At 37.4% G+C, this 21912-nt stretch overlaps 2 protein-coding genes across 6 annotated transcripts in view; one reads left to right on the top strand and one right to left on the bottom strand.

The window, feature by feature from the left end:
- The first annotated feature begins 1613 nt into the window (after positions 1–1613).
- Positions 1614–11276, top strand: LECT2 (leukocyte cell derived chemotaxin 2). Its single transcript, XM_072840285.1, has 4 exons — positions 1614–1866; positions 3806–3902; positions 5553–5698; positions 10962–11276. The coding sequence occupies exons 1-4, from the start codon at positions 1821–1823 to the stop codon at positions 11126–11128; spliced, it is 456 nt and encodes a 151-aa protein (XP_072696386.1). The 5' UTR covers positions 1614–1820; the 3' UTR covers positions 11129–11276.
- A 2079-nt stretch (positions 11277–13355) lies between these two features.
- The window catches only part of LOC140641371 (F-box/LRR-repeat protein 21), a 31297-nt gene continuing 22740 nt past the window's right edge, over positions 13356–21912 (bottom strand). For 4 of the 5 annotated variants that reach the window (XM_072841096.1, XM_072841097.1, XM_072841093.1 and 1 more), the window contains 3 exons: positions 21398–21520; positions 18020–18191; positions 14876–17123 (listed from right to left, as the gene is read on the bottom strand). In XM_072841096.1, coding sequence (XP_072697197.1) covers positions 16477–17123; positions 18020–18191; positions 21398–21520 — 942 coding nt within the window. In that variant the 3' untranslated portion in view covers positions 14876–16476. Of the gene's footprint in view, positions 13538–14875; positions 17124–18019; positions 18192–21397; positions 21521–21912 lie in introns of those variants that run through there. The other variant, XM_072841098.1, reaches the window with a different exon arrangement.

The raw sequence follows: 21912 nt of genomic DNA, 5'->3' as shown, positions 1-21912 counted from the left end.
GGGGCACCTGGGGGCTCAGTGGTTGAGTGTCTGCCTTCCACTCAGGCCATGACCCCGGGGTCCTGGGATCGAGTCCTGCATTGTGCTCCCTGCAGGGAGACTGCTTCTGCCTCTGCCTGTGTCTCTGCCTCTCTCTGTGTGTCTCTCATGAATAAATAAAATCTTAAAAAAAAAAAAAAGGCAAGTAACTTGTAGTTATCTTGATATAGGAAGTAGTTTTTAGTATGTTTGCCCTCAAACTTGAATTACAGACAGTTTGAATTTCTCCCCTTACTCCTGGCCCCTCTACCTTTGGTGAAAGTGCTAATAAAAATAAAATGGGGAATGCCTGGGTGGCTCAGTGATTGAGTGTCTTCAGCTCAGAGCATGATTCCGGGGTCCTAGGACGGAGTCCCACATCGGACTCCCTGCATGGAGCCTGCTTCTCCCTCTCCTTGCATCTTTACCTCTCTCTGTCTCTCATGAACAAATAAATAAAATCTTTAAGAAAAAATATCAAAAAGTAAAATGGCCTCGGCATGAGGCATGGGGGAGACACAAGAGGTCAACTTAATGCTCATAGTTGACCTTATCTTGCAAATGTTAAACACCCTTCAGTAACTGTAGCCCAACAAGTAACCATATTCCACATACATTTCCTTGTGAGGACGTACAGCTCAAAGAAGATAAAGGTCTCACTCAGAGTTGTCTATTAACAGGTCAGAGTTTCTAATCGAGAGACCTCTCACATGTGGCCATCACCTTACAGTCACTGAGAATACACAAGAAACAGTGAAGGTGCTTTCCGGCCCCAGGCTACCACTTCAAAATGGTCATCAGGCAGCCTCTTGCAGCACGTATGTTCGGTTAGCTGGCTTATATTTGCTTTCACTCCCGTAATATTTCCATAAACACAATGGAGTTTCTTGTGCTCAATAATTCTGAGAGCTCTACTCATGAACTATCACTTGTGTCTCATCTGATTGGTCAGGGCAGGTCATATAGCTGAAGCACACACCAAAGGTTGGGAAAGCACCTCTGCCTCCACAGAGACCCGGGGAGGGTGTGGATGCAGGGAGAAAAGAACTGGAAGCACAATCAATCTCAGTCTCCCACGGCTCCCAACAAATTATTTAAATGGGGATGTTTCCACAGAAAATCCCAGGGCTTCATATAGCATTAAACATAACAAGAAGGAGGTGTTAACACATGTTCAAATATACAGAAAAACACATATATTAATATAAGAGCTATGTATCTACCTCTGATAATTAACAAATTAATACTTTTACACATTTGCTTCTCGTATTTTTTATGAATATGAATATTGAATCTTAAATTGAACATTGAATTTTAAATATTGAAATAATTTAATATTTAAATATTTTAAATATTAAATATTGAATTTCAAAATATGAATACTTTAGAGTTTAGCACTCTGTACGCCTCTCTATAATTCTATTTCCCTCTCTCTTCAAAGGTACCTACTATCCTAAAGTTAATTTGTGCATATTTTTATACTTTTCCTATGTACACAGCCATTCATGAAGCCACAGCCCAGAAGACAGTCACCCAGTCTTATCATTTTCTGTTAATATTTAGTCAGCATTTCCAATAAAATTACTTTCTCCTTCAGATCACTTTTACAAAAGTCCTACACGTGAACCCAATATTCAACTTTGACTTGCTTCATTCTCGTATTTTTTGTGTATCACTAAATTAAAGAAATGAGAGATGCAAGATCCTAAGGCTAAATAATTCAAACCTGGCTCTTTTTCAAAGAGTGAGGGGGCAATTCAAATTACCAGAGGAAGAAACATCCTAAGGAAAGCAAAAGCCAAATGTTTTCCACAGGAGTCTTTCTTTGTGCTGTCTTGATTTCGACTGGTAAGTCAAAAACAATTTTAAAATCTTGGCTAATTTTAAAAAGCAAATTTTAATAAAAGATTTAAAAGTTATTAATATCACAATCACAACAGATACTTATGTAGTTGATTATTGAAAGTGGGCTAGGAAGACTACATGGTCGGGGTTCTCCATGATTTCCACCTGAATGTTATGATTCTTTAGTGAGGGAAACATAAAAGTAGAATGGAGGACTTTAAGGGAAGTCTGTCAATTTAATTGGACAGGATTGGTCTAGGATTTAATTGGTCTAGGATTTAACTGAAACATAATTGGAAAATAAAGTTTGTGTCAGAATTTGATTTCGAGAATTCCTGATAACAGCAACTGGTATGGATTAGGACAAGGGGAGCACTCCCTTAAGAGTCGTAGCAGGAGAGGAAGATGCATACGTTAATAAATTGTCTAACATAAATAAATAAATAAATAAATAAATAAATAAATAAATAAATAAATAAATAGTCTAACATTTGCCTCAATCCCCAGTGATAAATATTAGTACCAAAGTGATGGTATTATATTTCAATCAATATATTGTCTTGAAAGTATAAGACATTTGAAACCCATCTTCTTTTTTTGTCTTTTCACTTTCTTTTCTTTTTCTTTTTTTATTTTGTATATTTTTTATTGGAGTTCAATTTGCCAACATATAGCATAACACCCAGTGCTCATCCCATCAACTGCCCCCCTCAGTGCCCCTCACCCAGTCACCCTAATCCCCGGCCCACCTCCCCTTCCACCACCCCTTGTTCGTTTCCCAGAGTTACAAGTCTCTCATGTTCTGTCTCCCTCTCTGATATTTCCCACTCATTTTCTCTCCTTTCCCCTTTATTCCCTGTCACTATTTTTTAAATTCCCCAAATGAACGAGACCATATAATGTGAAACTCATCTTCTAAAAAAGTATATTTGGATGAGTACTGGGTATTATACTATATTGGCAAATCGAACTCCAATAAAAAATATACAAAAAAAAAAAAAGAATATACTTAAGTGGCCATATTCTGTAGCTCCTCTCATAGCACTTATTAATGAATAGTAAAATATCTTTAAATAAAATCAATAATCAAATTAACTGGTCTTGTTTTTGCTTCTGTTTTGTTAGTGTATTTCAAAATAAAAGGATGAGTTTGTTAACTGCATCTCTCTGTGAATGTTAACATTGGAAATCCGGGAAATTTAATTCAATTAAGTATTTATCTACTGCTACCTACAGAGAAGATGTACCTAAAAGAAGTATACACAAAATGCACTGAGCCAGCCCCTCCTCCATACTTTACTGCTATATAATTTTTCATATAATTATTTCTACTCCCTTCCTTCCTTTATCTTCTCTCTCTAGGCTAAATTGGATAGACATGTTCTTATTTCTAGGAATTTCTCGCTTCTATTTTTGCAAATATGAAAAAGATTTATTTTAGTGCTAAATACATTTTGCTAGTTCAGAATCTGTTTCTTCTTCAAACATTTTCTTGGATTTGATTAGCAGGACTAATAATAAAGGAACATTTCAAAGTTACTTTGGAATTTCTATAATTGTTTCTTTGAGCTATGCTGTTCATATTGGCTTAACTTAAACATAATGGTCCCAAGTAATAAGCAAAGAAAATCTGAAAAGCACAATGTATGCCATTTATTAGTCAATAATCTGAAACAAACTGTAGTGATGGAGATTAATGCTTATAAATAAACACTTTTGCAAATACTCTGTGTGTAATAAAACACATTTTTATGGCCAGGGGAAAAGCTAATTTTACATCTGAATCATGAGTTAAAGGAAAACCTGCCCATAACCCACAGAAAGTTAGAGAAAAACAATAGTGAAAACAGAACTTTTGAATCTACTGAGAGACATAAAAGGTAAACAGAGACTGGAAATAAATGAAGTGAGAAAATTTGCTTCTCATGTTTCTCTTTTTTAGCACTGGCTGGACCATGGGCTAATATCTGTGCTGGCAGGTCTTCCAATGAGATCAGGACATGTGACAGCCACGGTTGTGGCCAGTACACTGCCCAAAGGTACGGAGTTTCACAAAAACACCCATAAATTATTATGGTTCTTAACCTCTTTGCTTTCTGTCCTTGTCTCAAGCACTCATAATCATCTCCCTCTGACAGCAGGATTCAGAGATTAATGCAGCTGTACTAGTGTCTTTCTAGAGCAGCTTCCAAGGCCTCTGCTTCAAGTACGGGCTCTGAATTGGGAAAATAGCATGTAATAAAGGGGGGGGGGACGTGTTTTCCGTCTCAATGGTATCCTGTTGGTTTTTCCAAGGTAAAAATCAACATTACTATACCATTTTATAGACGAACTTGAACTGAGGTATCAAAAGGTTAAGGGACTTGCCAAACACAGCTGGAGGTGGTGATGGCTGCACTAAGATTTAGGTTTTTGGCTCCTCCTCCCATCATATTGTAGTGTTACCGACCCAGGATGTAGGAGTTCAACATCAGAGGCGGCCTCAACAGGCAATTTCTTTCAGACAATAAGGGATACATTCGTGAATTTTCAGTAATGTACAGCACCACCTTGGGGGTGCCACTCTCTGATGAAATAGCCATGTGTCCAATTGCATAATTGGCCTGCATCCTAATTATACTAGAATTCTCACTTAAACCGATACTACTTACAAAGCAATCTCAAATACCTGGAACAAGGTTGTGATAGGAAATATGGAAAAGTGGCCTCTGAATTCCCAGAATTCAGGCTCAATTAGTTCATACCTTAAAGTTTATGCCCTTGACTTATACAATAAGTTATTGGCTCTTCACTTGGAACCTGCTCAGTGTTGCTTTACACATAATTCTAACAATTATCATCAATCTGATTTTTCAGGCACTAGCCTATTAGAAAGGAGAAGAGGCTGGTAAGAGCAAGCATAAAGACAACAGGGAGGGTTGTCAGAGACAAATCTCATAAGCTGGGATCATTTAATGTTTGTGTTCCATTCACTTTAATAACTCAGGACTTATTACTCATTGTATTAAAATATGATATAGTAAATTATTTTTTAAGAGATTTATTTATTTGAGAGAGAGAGAAAGACAGGGAGAGAGAGAAAGGGGAAGGACAGAGGGAGAGAGAATCCCAAGCAAACTCCATGCTGAGAGCAGAGCCCGACACAGGGCTCAATCCCACAACACTGAGATCATGACCTGAACCAAAACCAAGAGTTGGATACTTAATTGACTGAGCCACCCAGGTTCCCCAATCGTTTACTCTTGACAGGTTCTTAATCGTTTATAATGACTTCTGAATTACTGAGACAAAAATGAAAGTAATGTGATCCTTTTATGAGAAGATTCCCTGCTTATCCCAAGATAAGCTGTCTTGAAGGGATCAAGATTCATATATCTATAAAATATGCTTACATAGATTGTCTCATTTCCCCAAAATGCCATATGATAGTTACTAAGTTCTTAAAGCCTCTCTATATACCAAATACTATCTTAAATGTTTTAATCTTTACAATATGGTTATTACTACCTGCATGGAGGGAAGTTAAAATTGAGATAAAGAAGAGTAAGGAAACTCAGGACATCCCAACAAGTTCTAGTAGTTTCGTGGTTTGACATCCTAGTCTGGGAACAATGGTCCAACACCACATTTCTGAGAAATAAAGTTCCCAGGACAGTTCCTCAGTCTGTTCATTCCTATTTACATTCTAGAAATCACAGGCTTCACCAGGGTGTGGATGTCTTGTGTTCTGATGGATCTACTGTGTATGCACCTTTCACCGGAATGATTGTGGGCCAGGAGAAGCCTTATAAAAACAAAAATGCCATTAATAATGGTGTTCGGATATCTGGAAGAGGTAAGAGGTGTTGTACACACCTGGGACACATACTGGAAAATGTTTGATGCTTATTTATTTAATGCATTTGCCGTACACCAAAGTTTCATACTTCCTCTACAATGATAGCATCTAGGCTAGAAAGGACATAGGATACCAAACTAAAACAGCTAATGGGTTTTCAAAGATGTTCCACCTCTTCCTCTGAAATCATCTGCTTGATGCACACTCTCTACCTAACCCCACAACTGACTGAAGGACTTTATTCTTGTGGCCCATGCGGTTTTGCCTAACAGTCTAAAAACAAAATCACTGTCAACAGTATTTACTATAATAAATAGATACTTTCATTTACCAAAATCCCACAGTTCAGGATGTTAGCATTTCTGCAAAAGGTAACTGGAAAAATATTTTCAAAGGCCTGTATGTTCTAGGTAAAGCTGGGTCATCTAGTACTCCAGGTGTTGGGCTTGTTGTTTATTGTTTTTTATTTTTATTTTTTCTTAATCCATTGAGGTAAAATATTCACACAGGCAAGTGTACAAAGCATAAGAATACAGCTCTTAAACTTTCACAAAGTGAATACACTTGTGTAACGAGCCCCCGAATCAAGAAAAAAAACATTCAACAGCATCCCAGAGACCCTCCTGTACTACCTATACTCATTCTTCCCAGCGACAATAATCACCATCCCACCATACACTAGTTTCACTTGACTTGGGAAATGACATAAACAGAATTAAACAGTATGCAGTCTTTTTGTGGGGCTTCTCTCTGCATAATGTTTACAAGATTTGCTTTGCATGCGGTTTTGGTCTCAATGATGTAGGCTGTTCCTTTGTACACATACATCTTCATTTCTGTAATCATCTTTCCCTAGATGGACATCTCAGTCGCATCCGGGCCTAGGCAATGATGAAAATACTATGAACTTTCCCTGCACATGTTTGTAATGAACATAAATGTGCATTCCTGTGGGAGTGGTCCCGGAGGACACTCCCCTCACCCCAGCTGTGAGAAACACTTTGTGAAGGACCTCGCATCCTCAAAGAGCTCTATGGTTGGTGGCTGTTCTCTGGAGGCCCAAAATGACAAGGGAAACTGCTGCCACCGGACAGCGTCCACTTAGTAGGCAAGGCCAAGGTTGGCATGGTTACCCAACAGGCAGCAGAGCTGAAGTGGTAATCAGAACCATCTGAAGCACAGAGATCTGGGGCATTGTCTAGTTAATCACAGTGACCTGAGAGCTGAACAAATGGGCAGACCACTAAAGCCTTATTTGTATAAACAGGAACACTGATGAACAAAATTGTGACTTCAATCATCACAAGAGTGGGTCACAAAACCTCCCCCGGCCTCCCAGACTTGAGCCAGTTCACAATCCCAGAGCTCCTTGAAAGAAAACGGGACTGAGTCCCTTTGAGGAAGGGCTCTGTCACATGGCCAAAAATTTCTACCATAAACTTTACTTCCAGCTATCCTCAAAGGGACCTGCAGCCATTTAGCTAGATGGCTGTACATTGGGGAAGACAAAATAATTGGGCTTCTCAGAGGTTACTGGACACCCAGTCAAAAATGACACTAATTCTAGACACCCAAAAGTCCGCTGTGGTCAACCAGTTGGACTACAGGCTTCTAGGGTCCAGTGATCAATGTAGCTTTTCATCAGGGTCCATCTGACAGTGATCCACAAATCCACTCTGCAGCAATTTTCCCAGTTCGGGAATGCTGTAGGAGTGGGAGCGCTGGGTCACTTGGTGTATGTTCCCCTTCAACTTTAGCAGCCACCGCCAGTTTCCCAGAGTAGTACTTCCAATTACATGCCTACCAGGAGTAGATGAAAGTTCCAGTTGCTCCAGTCACAGTACTTGGTGCTATCTATCTACCTTTATCATGTCAACCATTTTGATAAGTACATAGTCGTATCTCATTGTCTTACATTTGCATTTCCCTGATGGCTAATACAACTGAGTACCTTTTCATATTTATTGATAACATGGATATTATCTGTTGTGAGGTGCCATTCAAGTATTTTGCCCTGTATTTTCTGCCTTTTTCTTATTATATATATTTTATATATTGTACATATGAGTCCTCTGTTAGATCTGTGTGTTGTAAATATCTTCTCCCACTTCATGGGCTACCTTTTACTTTCTGTATGCTTTCTTTTAATAAAAAAAAAAATTCTTTTTAGTGCAGTCCAATTTAATATTTTCCTTTACTGTTAACACATTTTTTCCTTAAGATCCATTGTTCACCCTAATGTCATAAAAATACTGTTCTCATCTGTAAAATTTCTTGTTTCATCTTTCATATTTAGGTTTATGATCCCTTTGGGATTGGTAAGGAATGAGATAGGGATCAAGATCTTTTTTCTCATATTGGTAACTAACTGATTCAGTACCATTACCTCCCCTACTGTATTGCAGCATAGTATCTTTTGCCATAAATCATGGTCAGAATATACATACATCTGTTTCTGGTCTTTCTGTTTCATTGGTCAGTGTGTCAGTCTTGCAAAAATATGCTGTAGCTTTAAAATACATCTTGATATCTGCTAGTATAAATCTTTGAACTTTTGTCCTTCTTTCAGACTGCCTTGAGAATTCTTGTTCATATGCATTTCCAGATACATAATAGAATCAGTTTATCGATTTCCACCAAAAATTCTGTTGGGACTTTGGTTGGTTTTGTACTGGTTATATAGATCAAATCAAGAAGAACTGGTATCAGGGACACTTGGCTGGCTCAGCGATTGAGCGTCTGCCTTCAGCCCAGGGCGTGATCCTGGGGTCCTGGGATCGAGTCCCACATCGGGCTTCCTGCATGGAGCCTGCTTCTCCCTCCGCCTATGTCTCTGCCTCTCTCTGTCTCTCATGAATAAATAAATAAAATCTTTAAAAAAAAGGGACTGATATATTAAAAGTAATGAGTCTTCCAATGAATAAACATGTTATATCCTGCATTTATTTTGGTCTTCCTGCACTGTTATATTAGTAGGTGTTATACTGGTTTCAGTGTTGAGGCTATGCACATGTTCTGTTTAACATATACATTAGACATACTGTATTTTTTTAAGTTAGTAGCTTTATTTTTTAATTTATTTTTATTTATTTATGATAGAGAGAGAGAGAGAGAGAGAGAGAGGCAGAGACACAGGCAGAGGGAGAAGCAGGCTCCATGCCGGGAACCCGACGCGGGACTCGATTTCGGACTCCAGGATCGCGCCCTAGGCCAAGGCAGGCGCGAAACCGCTGAGCCACCCAGGGATCCCAGAAATACTGTATTGATTTTGTTTAGAAAAAAAAATTTTTTTTGGTTTAGATTTTTAGTATAGGACTGCCCAATAGGAATAAAAGCCACATATGTAATTTAGAATTTTCTAGTAGTTATACTAAGAACATTTTTAAAAACAGGGAAAATTAATTTTAATAATGTATTTTATCGGGCAGCCCGGGTAGCTCAGCGGTTTGGCGCAGCCTGCAGCCCAGGGCGTGATCCTGGAGACCCATGATCGAATCCCACGTCAGGCTCTCTGCGTGGAGCCAGTTTCTCCCTCTGCCTGTATCTCTGCCTCTCTCTCTCTCTCTCTGTGTGTGTCTCTGTGTCTCTATGAATAAATAAATAAAATCTTTAAAAATGTATTTTATCTATTATTATTTCAAAATGCAACATAAAATTACTAATATTTTACTTTTTTGGTACTATCTTCAAAATCCAGCATGCATCATATACTTAAAGTAAGTCTAATTCAGATTAGCTACATTTGGGGGATGCCTGGGTGGCTCACCAGTTGCCTTTGGCTCAAGGCATTATCCTGGATTCCCGGGATCGAGTCCCACATAGGCCTCCCTGCAGGGAGCCTGCTTCTCCCTCTGCCTCTCTCTCATGAATAAATAAATAAAATCATTTAAAAGAAAAAAGATTACCTACATTTCAAGTGCTGACATGTGACTGGTGGCTACCATGGTGGACAGTGCAATTCTAAGGCGTTTCATATATTTTCTGTCCACTTGACCTGTTTTCACTGATGTCTGTTAAAATCTTCTATTACTAGTGAGTTTCTATTTCTCCCTGTATCTCAGGTAGTCTTTATATACATGGTTTCTGTGTTATTTGGTGCATGGATGGTTACAACTGCTGTATCTTCCTTGTATTTAGCAGGATACATTGCCCTCCTTTGTCTTGTTTCAGTGATTTTTGGCCTCAGTTCTACTCTCTGATAACAGCTTCATAACCCTTGCTTCCCTTATTTCCATTTGCTTGACAAATCTTGGTCCAGCCCTTAATTTTTCACCCTTTTTTAAAAAAAAAGATTCTATTTATTTGAGAGAGTGACGGAGCACACAAACAGGGGAGGAGCAGAGGGAGAGGGAGAAGCAGATTCTTTGCTGAGCAGGGAGCCCAACGCAGGGCTTGGTCCCAGGACCCTGAGATCATGACCTGAGCTAAATAAATCAGATGCTTAACTGACTGGGCCACCTGGGTGTCCCTTGCATTGTTTTACTGAATATGGCATAGAATTGCTTTTTGCTTTTCAAGCCAGTAGGAGTTTTTTTTTAAACAGATGATTTAAGGGCAGCCCCGGTGGTGCAGCGGTTTAGCGCTGCCTGCAGCCCGGGGCGTGATCCTGGGGACCCAGGATCGAGCCCCACATCAGGCTCCCTGCATGGTACCTGCTTCTCCTTCTGCCTGTGTCTCTGCCTCTTTCTCTCTAGCTGTGTCTCTATGAATAAATAAATAAAGTATTTAAAAATTTTTTTTTAAAAATAAACAGATGATTTAAGATTTATAGATATGCCTCATGTATGTGGTCCCAACATTGTCATAATTATAGTACTAAATTAACTCTACTTCTCTATTTGGTGGGTTTTTGTTTTTACTTTTTTCCCTTTTAGTGTTAGTAAGATTTGCATTCGTGTGCCAATTATGACCATTTCTCTTTGTCTTTAAAGTCTAATTATTTTATTAGAATAGGTCTTGGCATTGAAATTATTCTGAGAACAAAATATGTTAATAGTGTCAATTTTCTCAGCAACCTGGTGTTTTTCTGCTGTTTCTCAATGCCTTCATTAAATGTTCATTTGAATCTATTCTCCCTTGGGCACCTTGCAGTTTTAGTCTTCATTTCTGATATGATTTTTCATCTTCCTCTATTCCCTTACTGAGTTCAATCAGGTCTCAGTTCTTTTTGTCTTCTCTTCCATTTCTGTTATTTTTTTGAATTTCTGATTCAAGGCTACTGAAACCCAGAAAATAACTAATTTAATTTCCTTTCTTTTAGGTTTCTGTATTAAAATGTTCTACATTAAGCCTGTTAAATATAAAGGTTCTATCAAGAAGGGAGAAAAACTGGGAACTCTATTGCCCTTGCAGAAAGTCTATCCTGGCATACAGTCCCACATACACATTGAGAACTGTGACTTGAGCGATCCTACTATGTACCTCTAAGTAGAAGACAAACGACCAGATGTTTCAAGTTAAAAATCATCTTCTTAAAAATCTGGATGCATATCCTACTCTTCAATAAATTTACGTCCAAATAAAAACATGATGAATGCAAGAAAGAAAATAGAATTTTTATTTCAACTCATTGTCACTTGGATGTTTGATTGTCAACTAATTTCTGAGGGTTCTCTGATTTTTCTGTCATTTATGGGATCTGACAGGTTTTACTTCTTTGCTTTTTAAAGTTTCTCAGTCCTCAATACATAGGATAAAAAAATAGGAATTCCAGCCTCTCTGGACTGCATTTTTGACACTTCTAAAACTAGCTACCTTTCTGCCTGAAAATAAGAAAAAGCTTGAAGCTGTTTTCCTGGTACAAGAATATAGTGTTGTTCCATGCTAGACACATATACATACTTTATAAATATGAAGTGAAAAAACGAGTTAAACGTTGAGTACAGGTAAGGAAGAGTTTCAGCAACACCTCAGGTTTGTCAAACTGGTCAAACGGTGAGTTGTTTGCATGGATAAGAGAATTTGCTGGTCTTCACATCCATACTTCCCCACACTATATGAGCAGAACATTTTCTAAATTATAAATGATGACAGTTCAAGAAGATACATCAGTAGTCTCCATTTCAGTAAGACTGCATTACAGGAAGTACTAGGATCAGAAAGAGGATCTGTCTTAAACTGAAGTATCTCATGAAACCAAGTATCTCATGGAAACTCAGCCTCATCTAGCCAAATGCACACCACAGCCACTTATGTCTACACATCATTTTAAATCTAGATTATTCTTTCCTAGTTACATTGACAACAGGTAGTACGGGGAAGTAAGACCATACAAATGTTCAAAGGACCAGAAATAACTGGCTCCCTAGATTTTAGTTAGTGAGAAATGAGTAAGTTGAATGTATCATTCTGGAAACTTACCATGAGTTTCTGCTTAAGTCCTTTTGGAATGTAAAAAACTCTAGAGAAAGATTCTATTCTTAGTACAGATATGCTAGAGGAAAATATAATTAACTGAGCTTTATTATTAGAGAAGTAGCTGCATTTGTATGCTAGGACAGATGTATAAGAATGTTCATGATATCGCTCTTTGTCATGGCAAACCCTAGAACAACTCAAATGCTCGAGAGTTGATATGAACAAATGAAATGTGATTTAGTCACAGAATGGAATAGTATACAGTGGTTATAATAAATGAGCCTCAGCTAAACATAATAAAATGGATAAGTCATAGCAATATAATTTTGAGTAAAACAAAAAAGGCCTAAAGATTATATATAGTATGATTCTTTTTATAAAGTCAAAACAATTAAAACCAAAATGTAATTTTTATGAACACACAGATATGTGATAAATGTATAGGAAAAGGAAATCAAGCAAGTAATAAATAAGGGAAGCCACACAGAAAAATTTATTTTCAAGTCAATGTTATCACTTCACAGCTGGGAGGTGATTTCATGAGTATTTATGATATATATGATATATGTTATAGTTGTAACAAGACTTGCAGGTGGGTGGTCAGGAAGAAGAAAGAGTTAATGATAACCTCAGTTCAGGGTCTTTACAGCACAACTGGTATATTCTCATAACCAATTATATATTATTCTTTTTTTTTTAATTTTTATTTATTTATGATAGTCACAGAGAGAGAGAGAGAGGCGCAGAGACACAGGCAGAGGGAGAAGCAGGCTCCATGCACCGGGAGCCCGATGTGGGATTCGATCCCGGGTCTCCAGGATCGCGCCCTGGGCCAAAGGCAGGCGCCAAACCGCTGCGCCACCCAGGGATCCCCAATTATATATTATTCTTTACCGTATCATAACATCTCATGTAAGGCTAGCAAATTAAAACTTAATTTTTAGTGTTTTTTTTTTTAAACTATAACCAATACTGTCTGGTTTGATCATCTACCTTATTGCCGAATAGCTTTCTGTTGTTTCCAGAAATTCAATTTGCTTTCAAAGGACAAAGGCTGTGCTCCCATTGAGAACACAAAATAGGAAACAGTACAGAGACTTTGAAGACAATTTTTTTTACATCTTTGTCAACACTTGATATTTTCTATTTCTTTTATAAATTTACTTTTTATTGGTGTTCAATTCGTCAACATATAGAATAACACCCAGTGCTCATCCCGTCAAGTGCCCACCTCAGTGCCCGTCACCCCCACCCCCGGCCCACCTCCCCTTCCACCACCCCTAGTTCGTTTCCCAGAGTTAGGAGTCTTTCATGTTCTGTGAAGACAATTTTGAAAGGAGCTCTAAAATGTCTGAACAATAATCAACCTTCTTAAGTGATTGTTTTAAAAACCAGACTTGTTACCTGGAACAGAGAATTTCCCCAAGGTAGAGCAAGAACGTTGCCTTCTGCTTTAGGACCCCATAAGCACTTTCATATCTGTTGAATGGAAATACAAACTTCAGACTAATGGGACTGCTTTTAGAAAGAGCCAAAATGCAGCGCCCTCTGGTGCATTTCTCCAGAGGGCTTTTTAAAAATTTTAATTTCCTTTTCTTTTTCTTTTTATTTATTTTTTTAAAAGATTTTAATTATTATTATTTATTTTTTATTCATTCATTCATTCATTGAGACACACAGAGAGAGAGAAAAAGAGAGAGAGAGAGAGAGAGAGAGAGAGAGAGAGATTGGCAGAGACACAGGCAGAGGGAGAAGCCGGCTCCATGCAGGGAGCCCAATGTGGGACTCAGTCCCGGGTCTCCAGGATCACACCCCGGCCTGCAGGCGGCGCTAAACCACTGCGCCGCCGGGGCTGCCCTCCTTTTCTTTTTAGATTTGAGGGTCAAAATGTTCAGCTTAAAGTGCTGTTAAGGTTCGAATGACAGAGAGGTGACAGTACTAACCTATTTTTCATTAGAAAGTGACTGCAAAATATAAAGACTGTATCAGGTATTAGGTTTGATGACTGTAAATCATGCAAACAAAATTAAGTTTTATTTATAAAATGTTTTGAGTTTTCCACAGAAAAGCAATTTAATGTAAGAACAAGTGGCCATTTTAATCTAGCATCCTTTCATCTTAAGTAAAAAGTACTTTTCAGAGACTTCCAAAGTAAATGGAGACATTTTCATTTGATAAAGCATCAAAAATACTATGTATTTTCATGTCTTGATTTTGGCTATCCTCAAAATGTTTGCTATTCAATTTATAAACCCAGGAAGTTAGGCCAACTGGGGTCATGTAACTGAGCTGATCAATTTTACTGCATTTTCCTTTGAGTTATTGTAGTGCTTCATTCACTAGGTCCCACAACTAAAGGCCAACATTTAGAGCAGCAAATTGTCCTTCGATGTTCAGGAGGCCACTGGTACTTATTATCGCTCTGTGCTAGCAGGTAACAGGGAGAAACTCCACCTGATATCTTCTTCAGTTCTTCTCTGTTTTGCTCTTTAGTGAGACCATTACTGGTATCCCAGTGCCTAAACATTCAGATATATATACTTCCACCCTACTCCTCCACTATACATCATGTTACAGTAATACCCAGTGAGACTGGAGGTTCACCTCTTCAGTATCTCCACCATCGCTCTGACCTCCAACCAGCTGGACTCTCCATCTCGGTTATCCCATTTCCTTTATGTTTGTCGTGTTATCCTGCCCAGACCTTGAGTACCCTTATTATGTTGCTTCCATATTCTCCTGAAATCTTCAGGTATAAATGACATGATATGCAATAGTAACAACTGTCTCTAAGAAACTGATTTTTTAACCAGTACATCAGTTCCACTCACATTTATTGAGGGTATACTAATATGCCACACACTGGTCTGAGAGTCTCAAACACAAAGGAGAAGAAGGGAGGATGTGCGTTCTTACAGAGCTCACCATGAGGATGGATGTGGTACAGTGCTTGCATAAGTACATTCTCTGAAAAAGGGATATAAAATATGCTCTTTTTAAAAATTACCACTTATAAACCACAAGGTATTCTTTCTTTAACAGGTGAGAATATTCAAAGTTTTTTCCTGATTAAAAAATGTTCAAAACTGAAAATAATAAACTTTATTTTTTAGCATAATTGCTTTCTTAGAAAGAAAATTAAGATATTGAGGAAAAATGTTAAAGGAACAATTCTGGGAATGAGAGTACCTAAATAAAACTTATTGAGTGTCTACTATTTGCTAAATATGCTAGATGCTGGGGATACAACAGTGAGCAAAACCTGACAGTGATCTTGCACTGATTAAGCTCACCATTCAGTGGAATTAGCAGAGAATAATCATATAAGTAAACGGCAAATTATGATAGTGTTAAGTGCTACAAGTAAGTGGGAGTCACAGAGTGCTGAGAGTCAGAGGCTTCCATGAGGAAATGATAGCTAAAGGAAAGATCTGACGGTGCAAAGACAGCAATCAAAGTAGAAATAAGATATCATCATATACTCTGAGTAGAGGGCACATGGCAGTCTTTAAGGAACTACAAGTGAATGGAGCAGAAAGCCAAGGGGAAGCTAGGGGAGTAATGATGGCAAAAAAGCAGGGAGACGTCAGACCACGGAGGGTTCCATAGGTCATTTTGAGGATATAGCTTCACCCTAAAGGTAATCCATAAGTACTAAAGAGTTTTAGCTGTGTTACTAATTAAATTGTAAGATCACTCCTGCAAAGGATCTGTAGGACGGTTCCAGATACAGAGTAGTAGGTCAGTACATGCGGATTCCCTCCCCAAAACACTCGGCAAAATTTACTTTTTTCAAATCTCAGTAGCATATTAATCAATTAACAATTTCAGTATCTTTATAAAATGATCAGTATTAATTTTAACCTAGTGTTCATTTTCCCCCAAGGTAATGTAATAAAGTAGAATTCAAAGTGTATTAGAAATTGTTTATTGAGTTATAATATGGTCTTATATTGTGCTAAAAATTAAGTACAAGTAAGTCAGCCCCTGGGTCTGATTTTAATACTACATATCTTGTAAAATATATGAATAGCAAGATGAAAGAGGAGCAGTTAAAGCAGTATAAAGCTATAAATGTCATATTTAGGGATCCAAAGCTCAATATTATAAATTTATTTAGCAAGCTAAAATATGCCTTCAATGAAGGCTGAAGGACTCATCTACAAATCATGTATAGTTTTTAGCCTATCAACTACCTATTCCCCAATATAGGGTCCACACCCTGTTTATAGAAATTTCTGGCTTTTTAAATCTCTTACATTTTCTCATATGTTTCTGCTGCAATTGATGAAGATAGTTTGCAAATGATACCTTACCCTAAAATATTTCAGCAATGTATCTTAAAATGTATATTTGCATAGAAAGAAAGAAGCTAATCTTTAACAATTTAAAAAAAATTAAGAAACTTTAGTAGCCAATTACCAGACAGGCAGAACATCAGGGAACCATATTCTTCCCAGGTATTTGGACACTTCTGTGTGAATTTTATCAAGGCTATACTCATCATCAGGGATCAAAACCTCTTCCATTACAGAGAGCTGCGTTAGTCTTTTCCCACACAGTCTTACAAATTCAATGAATGCACTGCAGCTGACTTCACACTCACTGAGGCCCAAGGCTGTTAAATTTTTACAGTGTTCAGCAATACAAATAAGTTGAGTATCGAGAGTCTGAAGACCATTATTAGCACATACCACTAACTCAACTAGTCGTGGACAGTTAAGACCTATCCGTCCTAGAACCGCTTTGCTCACTGAACGACCAAAATAAAGGTGAGTAACAGGGGTCTCTTCTTTGAAGAATGCCTCAAATTCTTCTTCGTATAAAAAGAAATACATAACAACATTAACACCAGGGGAGTGTTTAATAAGCGCATCCCAACTTTGTTTTTTAATAGAATGAAATTCAATTTGTCCAGGATTTTCACTCACAACATCAATTCGAAGATGCTCTAGGTTAACATGAGTTTCACTCGAAAGTGCTAGGAGAAGTTCATCACTGAGAATGTAATAATTCAATGCCAGTTCTCTAAGGCCTTGACAACGATCAGCTACACAAAGGATTCCTGTGGGAAATGGGGAAAAATCCTTAAGAACAAAGAATCACCCTGATACTAATATAACATTTTGTAAATTTAGATCTGACACTAGTTATTCATTATTTGCTGAAATAGACATCAAACTTGGTCAGTTAAGCAGCTGACTCTTGATTTCAACTGAGGCATTGATCTCATGGTCCTGGGATGGAACCAAGGTTGGGCTCTGTGCACAGCAGGGAGTCTGCTTCAGGATTCTGTCTCCCTCTGCCCCTCCCCCCCACTCACTAGCTCTCTTTGGCACGTTCTCTTTCTCTTTCTCTCTCTCTCTCTCTCTCTCTGAAATAAAGAATACATCTTTAAAAAGAAGATAGCTGGGCAGCCCCGGTGACCCAGTGGTTTAGTGCGGCCTTTGGCCCGGGGTGTGATCCTGGGGACCTGGGATTGAGTCCCATGTCGGGCTCCCTGCATGGGGCCTGCTTCTCCCTCTGCCTGTGTCTCTGCCTCTCTTTCTCTCTCTCTGTGTCTCTCATGAATAAATAAATAAAATCTTTAAAAAGAAAAAAAGAAGATAGCTTAAAAATTAAATATAATAAAATAGACATCAAATGATTTCTGAGGAGATCGATGTCAAAATATATATAGTTATATATAATAATAATAAATATGTATAATAAAATATACATATGACTAAAATACTTTTAGAAGTAACTTAAACTATGTCTACCTTATGGATTAAGACTTCTTTCAAAAAAGATTACTTTTAAAAATTATGTTTCATAAGCATAAATTGTTCAATATGAAATTGCATTGTTACAATTAGTATAATATAAATTATATGTAATATATATAATATATATAATATGTACTATTATAGTACTAGTATAATAAAAAACATCATGCAAGATTAAAAAGATATAACCTACCATCAGAGGAAACATGAGGACAGCTACTCATTTTTAGGAGTCTTAGAGTATCACTATTATTGGCCACGAGAATCTTTAATGAAGGATCATCCACTGGTGTGTCTTCAATTTTGATCGATGATAATGATTTTGAGTTGACAAAGACAACTGTAAGTGCCGACACAAAATGAGACTTGCATGGCAATAAGAAAAGAATTATGAAAGCATTATTTAAAAATCTACAGCTTCAATCAAATAGTTCATTGAAACTCTATCAACATATGCTACAATAACATACTAAAAGCAATCAACAAATTAGCATTTTTTCATGACACCAATAGCCAGTCAAAATAATTTCTCAAAGATTTAATACACACACCTTCCAATTATTTTCAATCCTAAGGATCTGATTTTCAATATTAAAAGGATATAGTTATATTTATTTCCTAAAATAGGGATTGGCAAATTATTATTTGGACAAATCCAGTGTTGTCTGTTACTGTATGGCTCTTGAGTTCAGAATGATTTTTATATTTGTAAATAGTTGGAAAAAATTTGTCAAGAATAATATTTTGTGACATATAAAAATTACAAGAAACTTCCAGTGTCCACAATTAAAGTTTGACTGAAATGCAGCCATGTTACTTCATTTACATGCAGTCTATCTATGTCTGCTTTCACACTATAGTGCTAGAGTTGAGTAGCTCCCAAACTATAGCCTGTGGAACCCATAATACTTACTGTCTGAACCTTTTCAACCTCTGTCATAGAATAAATAGAATTTTCATGTTTTATTCACTCCTAGATTTCCAGCACCTAAAATAATATCTGGCACATAGTAGGAGATCAATAAATACTTGTCCATAACTAAATGATCTTATTCTTCAGTGATATGCTTTTGCTAGAAAGTTATCTAAGTAAAGATACTTTTAAGATTTTTAATTTATTCATTCGAGAGAGAGAGAGAGAGTGCACAAGCAGAGGGGAGAAGCAGACTCCCCACTAAGCAGGGAGTTAAACACAAGACTTGATCCCACGACCCTGAGATCATGACCTGAGACGAAGGCAGACAACCAACTGAGCCACCCAGGTGTCCCAATAAAGATACGTTTTTAAAACTTTAAATGTTTTGAAGATTGACAAACAAAACTTTATTTATAGTTTGACTCCAAAATGGGTACAATTTAACAAGTTTTCAGATCCAGTATTTTTTGACACAGATAAGCAATCTGAAAACCAAATTCTTCCATGATCATTTTTCCATTGTCAAAGTCAATCTGGGTTCTACCAAAGGTTCTATTACTCCTATGACAATGACCAAATTGGTTAAAAATCTCAATTCATTTATTAAAAAGTATACTGGTTTGTATTCATTGTAAATTGATTTACATAAATTTGTAAATGGTAGATGGTTAGATCTCTTTACTAAATTTTATGGTGTCAAAAACAATTAGAGAACCACATCACTTTTTCCTTAAGAAATATAAGGTTTATTTTCCCTTTAAACAACTCACATGGACTCTTTTAGTCCTGAAGGATGTACGTCAGCATTAGAGGACGTACCTCATCATGGTATCCACATATTCCTTTAGCATTCTTTATGACTACCAAAATACTGTACTTTTGTCTTATCTTTCCTCAGTTTACGAGTGGAAAAAACTGACACTCAGAGCGATGCACGACTTTGCCAGAAGCCACTACACTCTTTTTAACTGTAGAGGCAGATCTTGGAAGTGTGCTCATCACTAGTCCTCACCCTGGTGCCTGCATCAGCTAACTCAGACTGAAGCTGATGTGTAACATTTGAGATAGCTTAGAAGCTAAGAATTTCAAGCTAAGCTGATTCCATCATTCATATGCAAGGAAATAACTATTTAGAAGTAGTTAAGTTTTCATCTGATTGCTTATATTACTCAATCCCCAAATGACCCATTTTCCCTGACTATCTCTTAAAAAGATAAACAGGCTAGTGTAAACACTTGAGAACCATGACCCAGTTTACGAGAGAGAAGATGCTACTATTCCTCTTTCCTCTTCAACAGGAAGGTTTCCATCAGTCAGTTTTACTGACAATCAGAACTGTGTTTATTATATATCAGGCACTACTCTAACTCTGGGTTTATAATGGTAAATAAACAAAATAGAATCCCTGCCTTCAAAGACATTTGTGTTTTGCTATAGGGGATAAGAATAAATATGTTAAATAATTAAGGTAATTTCAAGTACTCAGGAGTGACATAAAGAAAATACTATAATACAGCAGAGTATAACTGGAGAAGGGGGCGCTGGTTTAGCAAAAGTGGTCAAGGAAGGTCTGTCTGGGGATGGCATTCCAAATGAAGCCTGAATGAAGACAATTATTTGTTTATGCTTATAGAGGCTTCCTAACAGCCATTCATCCTTTCTTTGGTAATCGAGTCTCAATTTTTAGCTGGGCACTTTACCAGTCAGCTGAAAAACATTTCTGATCTCCCAGAAACCTGGTGTGGCCACACTGTTAAGTGCTGGCCAATGAGATGTCAACAGAAGCATTACGTGGTTCTCATGGCTAGTGTCCTTGAAAAGCAGGGGGCCTACCCTTTTTCCCCATTTCTTCCACCCTCCTGCCCAGGACAGGATGTAATGCCATCTTAAATGCCTTTAAGAGCAGGGAATGCTTGGAAGGAGCTCGGCGGAGTACTAACAACTTCATACCAGCTATGCTCATGCATGGATTTCTTTCAGGTAAGAGAAATAAACTCCAGCCGCATTGTTTAACCTACTATTGCTTTGGAATTTCTACTATACAGAATCCAACATCATCCTAACTGGTACAGTTCATTTAGTGTTATGTTGTTCTACCTCCAATAGAGAGGCTGCAGAATTACAAGAAAGTCATGTGCTGGGGATCTCTGGGTGACTCAACGGTTTAGTGCCTGCCTTTGGCCCAGGGTGTGACCCTGGAGTCCCGGGATCGAGTCCCGCATCAGGCTCCCTGAATAGTGCCTGCTTCTCCCTCTACCTGTGTCTCTGTCTCTGTCTCTCTCTCTCTGTGTCTCTCATGAATAAATAAATAAAATCTTAAAAAAAAAAGAGAAAGTCATGCATTACTGGCCATACACACTCTATATTCAAAGAAACTAAGTAAACTTGCACTTGAAAATCCTAAGTATAACACCTAAATTTTATATTAATGATGGCTACTGTAGAAACAATTATTAAAATTACAAAGTATATCTAAAGGATGAAACCATCCATAAGCTATTTCACAAAACAAAGTGCTAGTCAATAGAAAACTGCTTTAAGTAATTCTTTGAACATAAGGAGGACATGGCATGTTTTTAGGGGAAGAATCCTTTTGCCTAGATTGAAATATTTGAGAATTTTTGTATATATCACATAAAAGCCTAGCATCTTTACCTTTGACACATTCATAAAACTTGGCTTGGCCGTTGAAATCAACCCCAAGGTCTGGATAGAACAATTTACCAGCTGAGAAAGTATATTGCAGGCAGCTTCTGCTGATTCAGTACTACTATCAACCTATAAAGACAATTTTAAATCTTTATTTCCTGAAGGTAAGTTATCAGAAAGTTATTGGCAATATAACTATGGAACAGAATTCAACTGCAACACTTTATTTATCCTGTCAAGCTATGTATCAAATTGATATTTCTTCTTTATATAAAAGATCTCAGACAAGAAAATGATAAATAGAGCTGAGGACAAAGTAACTTTCTAAGTGTTTCATATTTTCAAATCCTTTATAATGACCTGAATTTCAGTAGTACCATCCAGATGAAGAAAACTGAGGTTTAAGTTATATGTAAGTTCTATATCTCAGTCCATGCAAATAATTACAAAAACAAAACAAAACCCCCAGGAAATAGCTTGGAGTAAAGATTCTGCAAAATTCACTGACTGCTTCAGCATAA

This window comes from Canis lupus, chromosome 10 (assembly GCF_048164855.1).
Source record: "Canis lupus baileyi chromosome 10, mCanLup2.hap1, whole genome shotgun sequence".
NCBI lineage: Eukaryota > Metazoa > Chordata > Mammalia > Carnivora > Canidae > Canis > Canis lupus.
Note: the sequence above shows the minus strand (reverse complement) of the source record. Positions and strands in the feature narration are given on the sequence as shown.

What these genes read in the sequence shown, in the direction of transcription:
- LECT2 (XM_072840285.1), top strand. Translation starts at nt 1,821, where the DNA reads ATGTTTTCCACAGGAGTCTTTCTTTGTGCTGTCTTGATTTCGACTG. An exon ending in TGCTGTCTTGATTTCGACTG is followed by an intron (nt 1,867 to 3,805) that starts GTAAGTCAAAAA and finishes TCTCTTTTTTAG; the next exon opens with CACTGGCTGGACCATGGGCT. An exon ending in GGCCAGTACACTGCCCAAAG is followed by an intron (nt 3,903 to 5,552) that starts GTACGGAGTTTC and finishes TTTACATTCTAG; the next exon opens with AAATCACAGGCTTCACCAGG.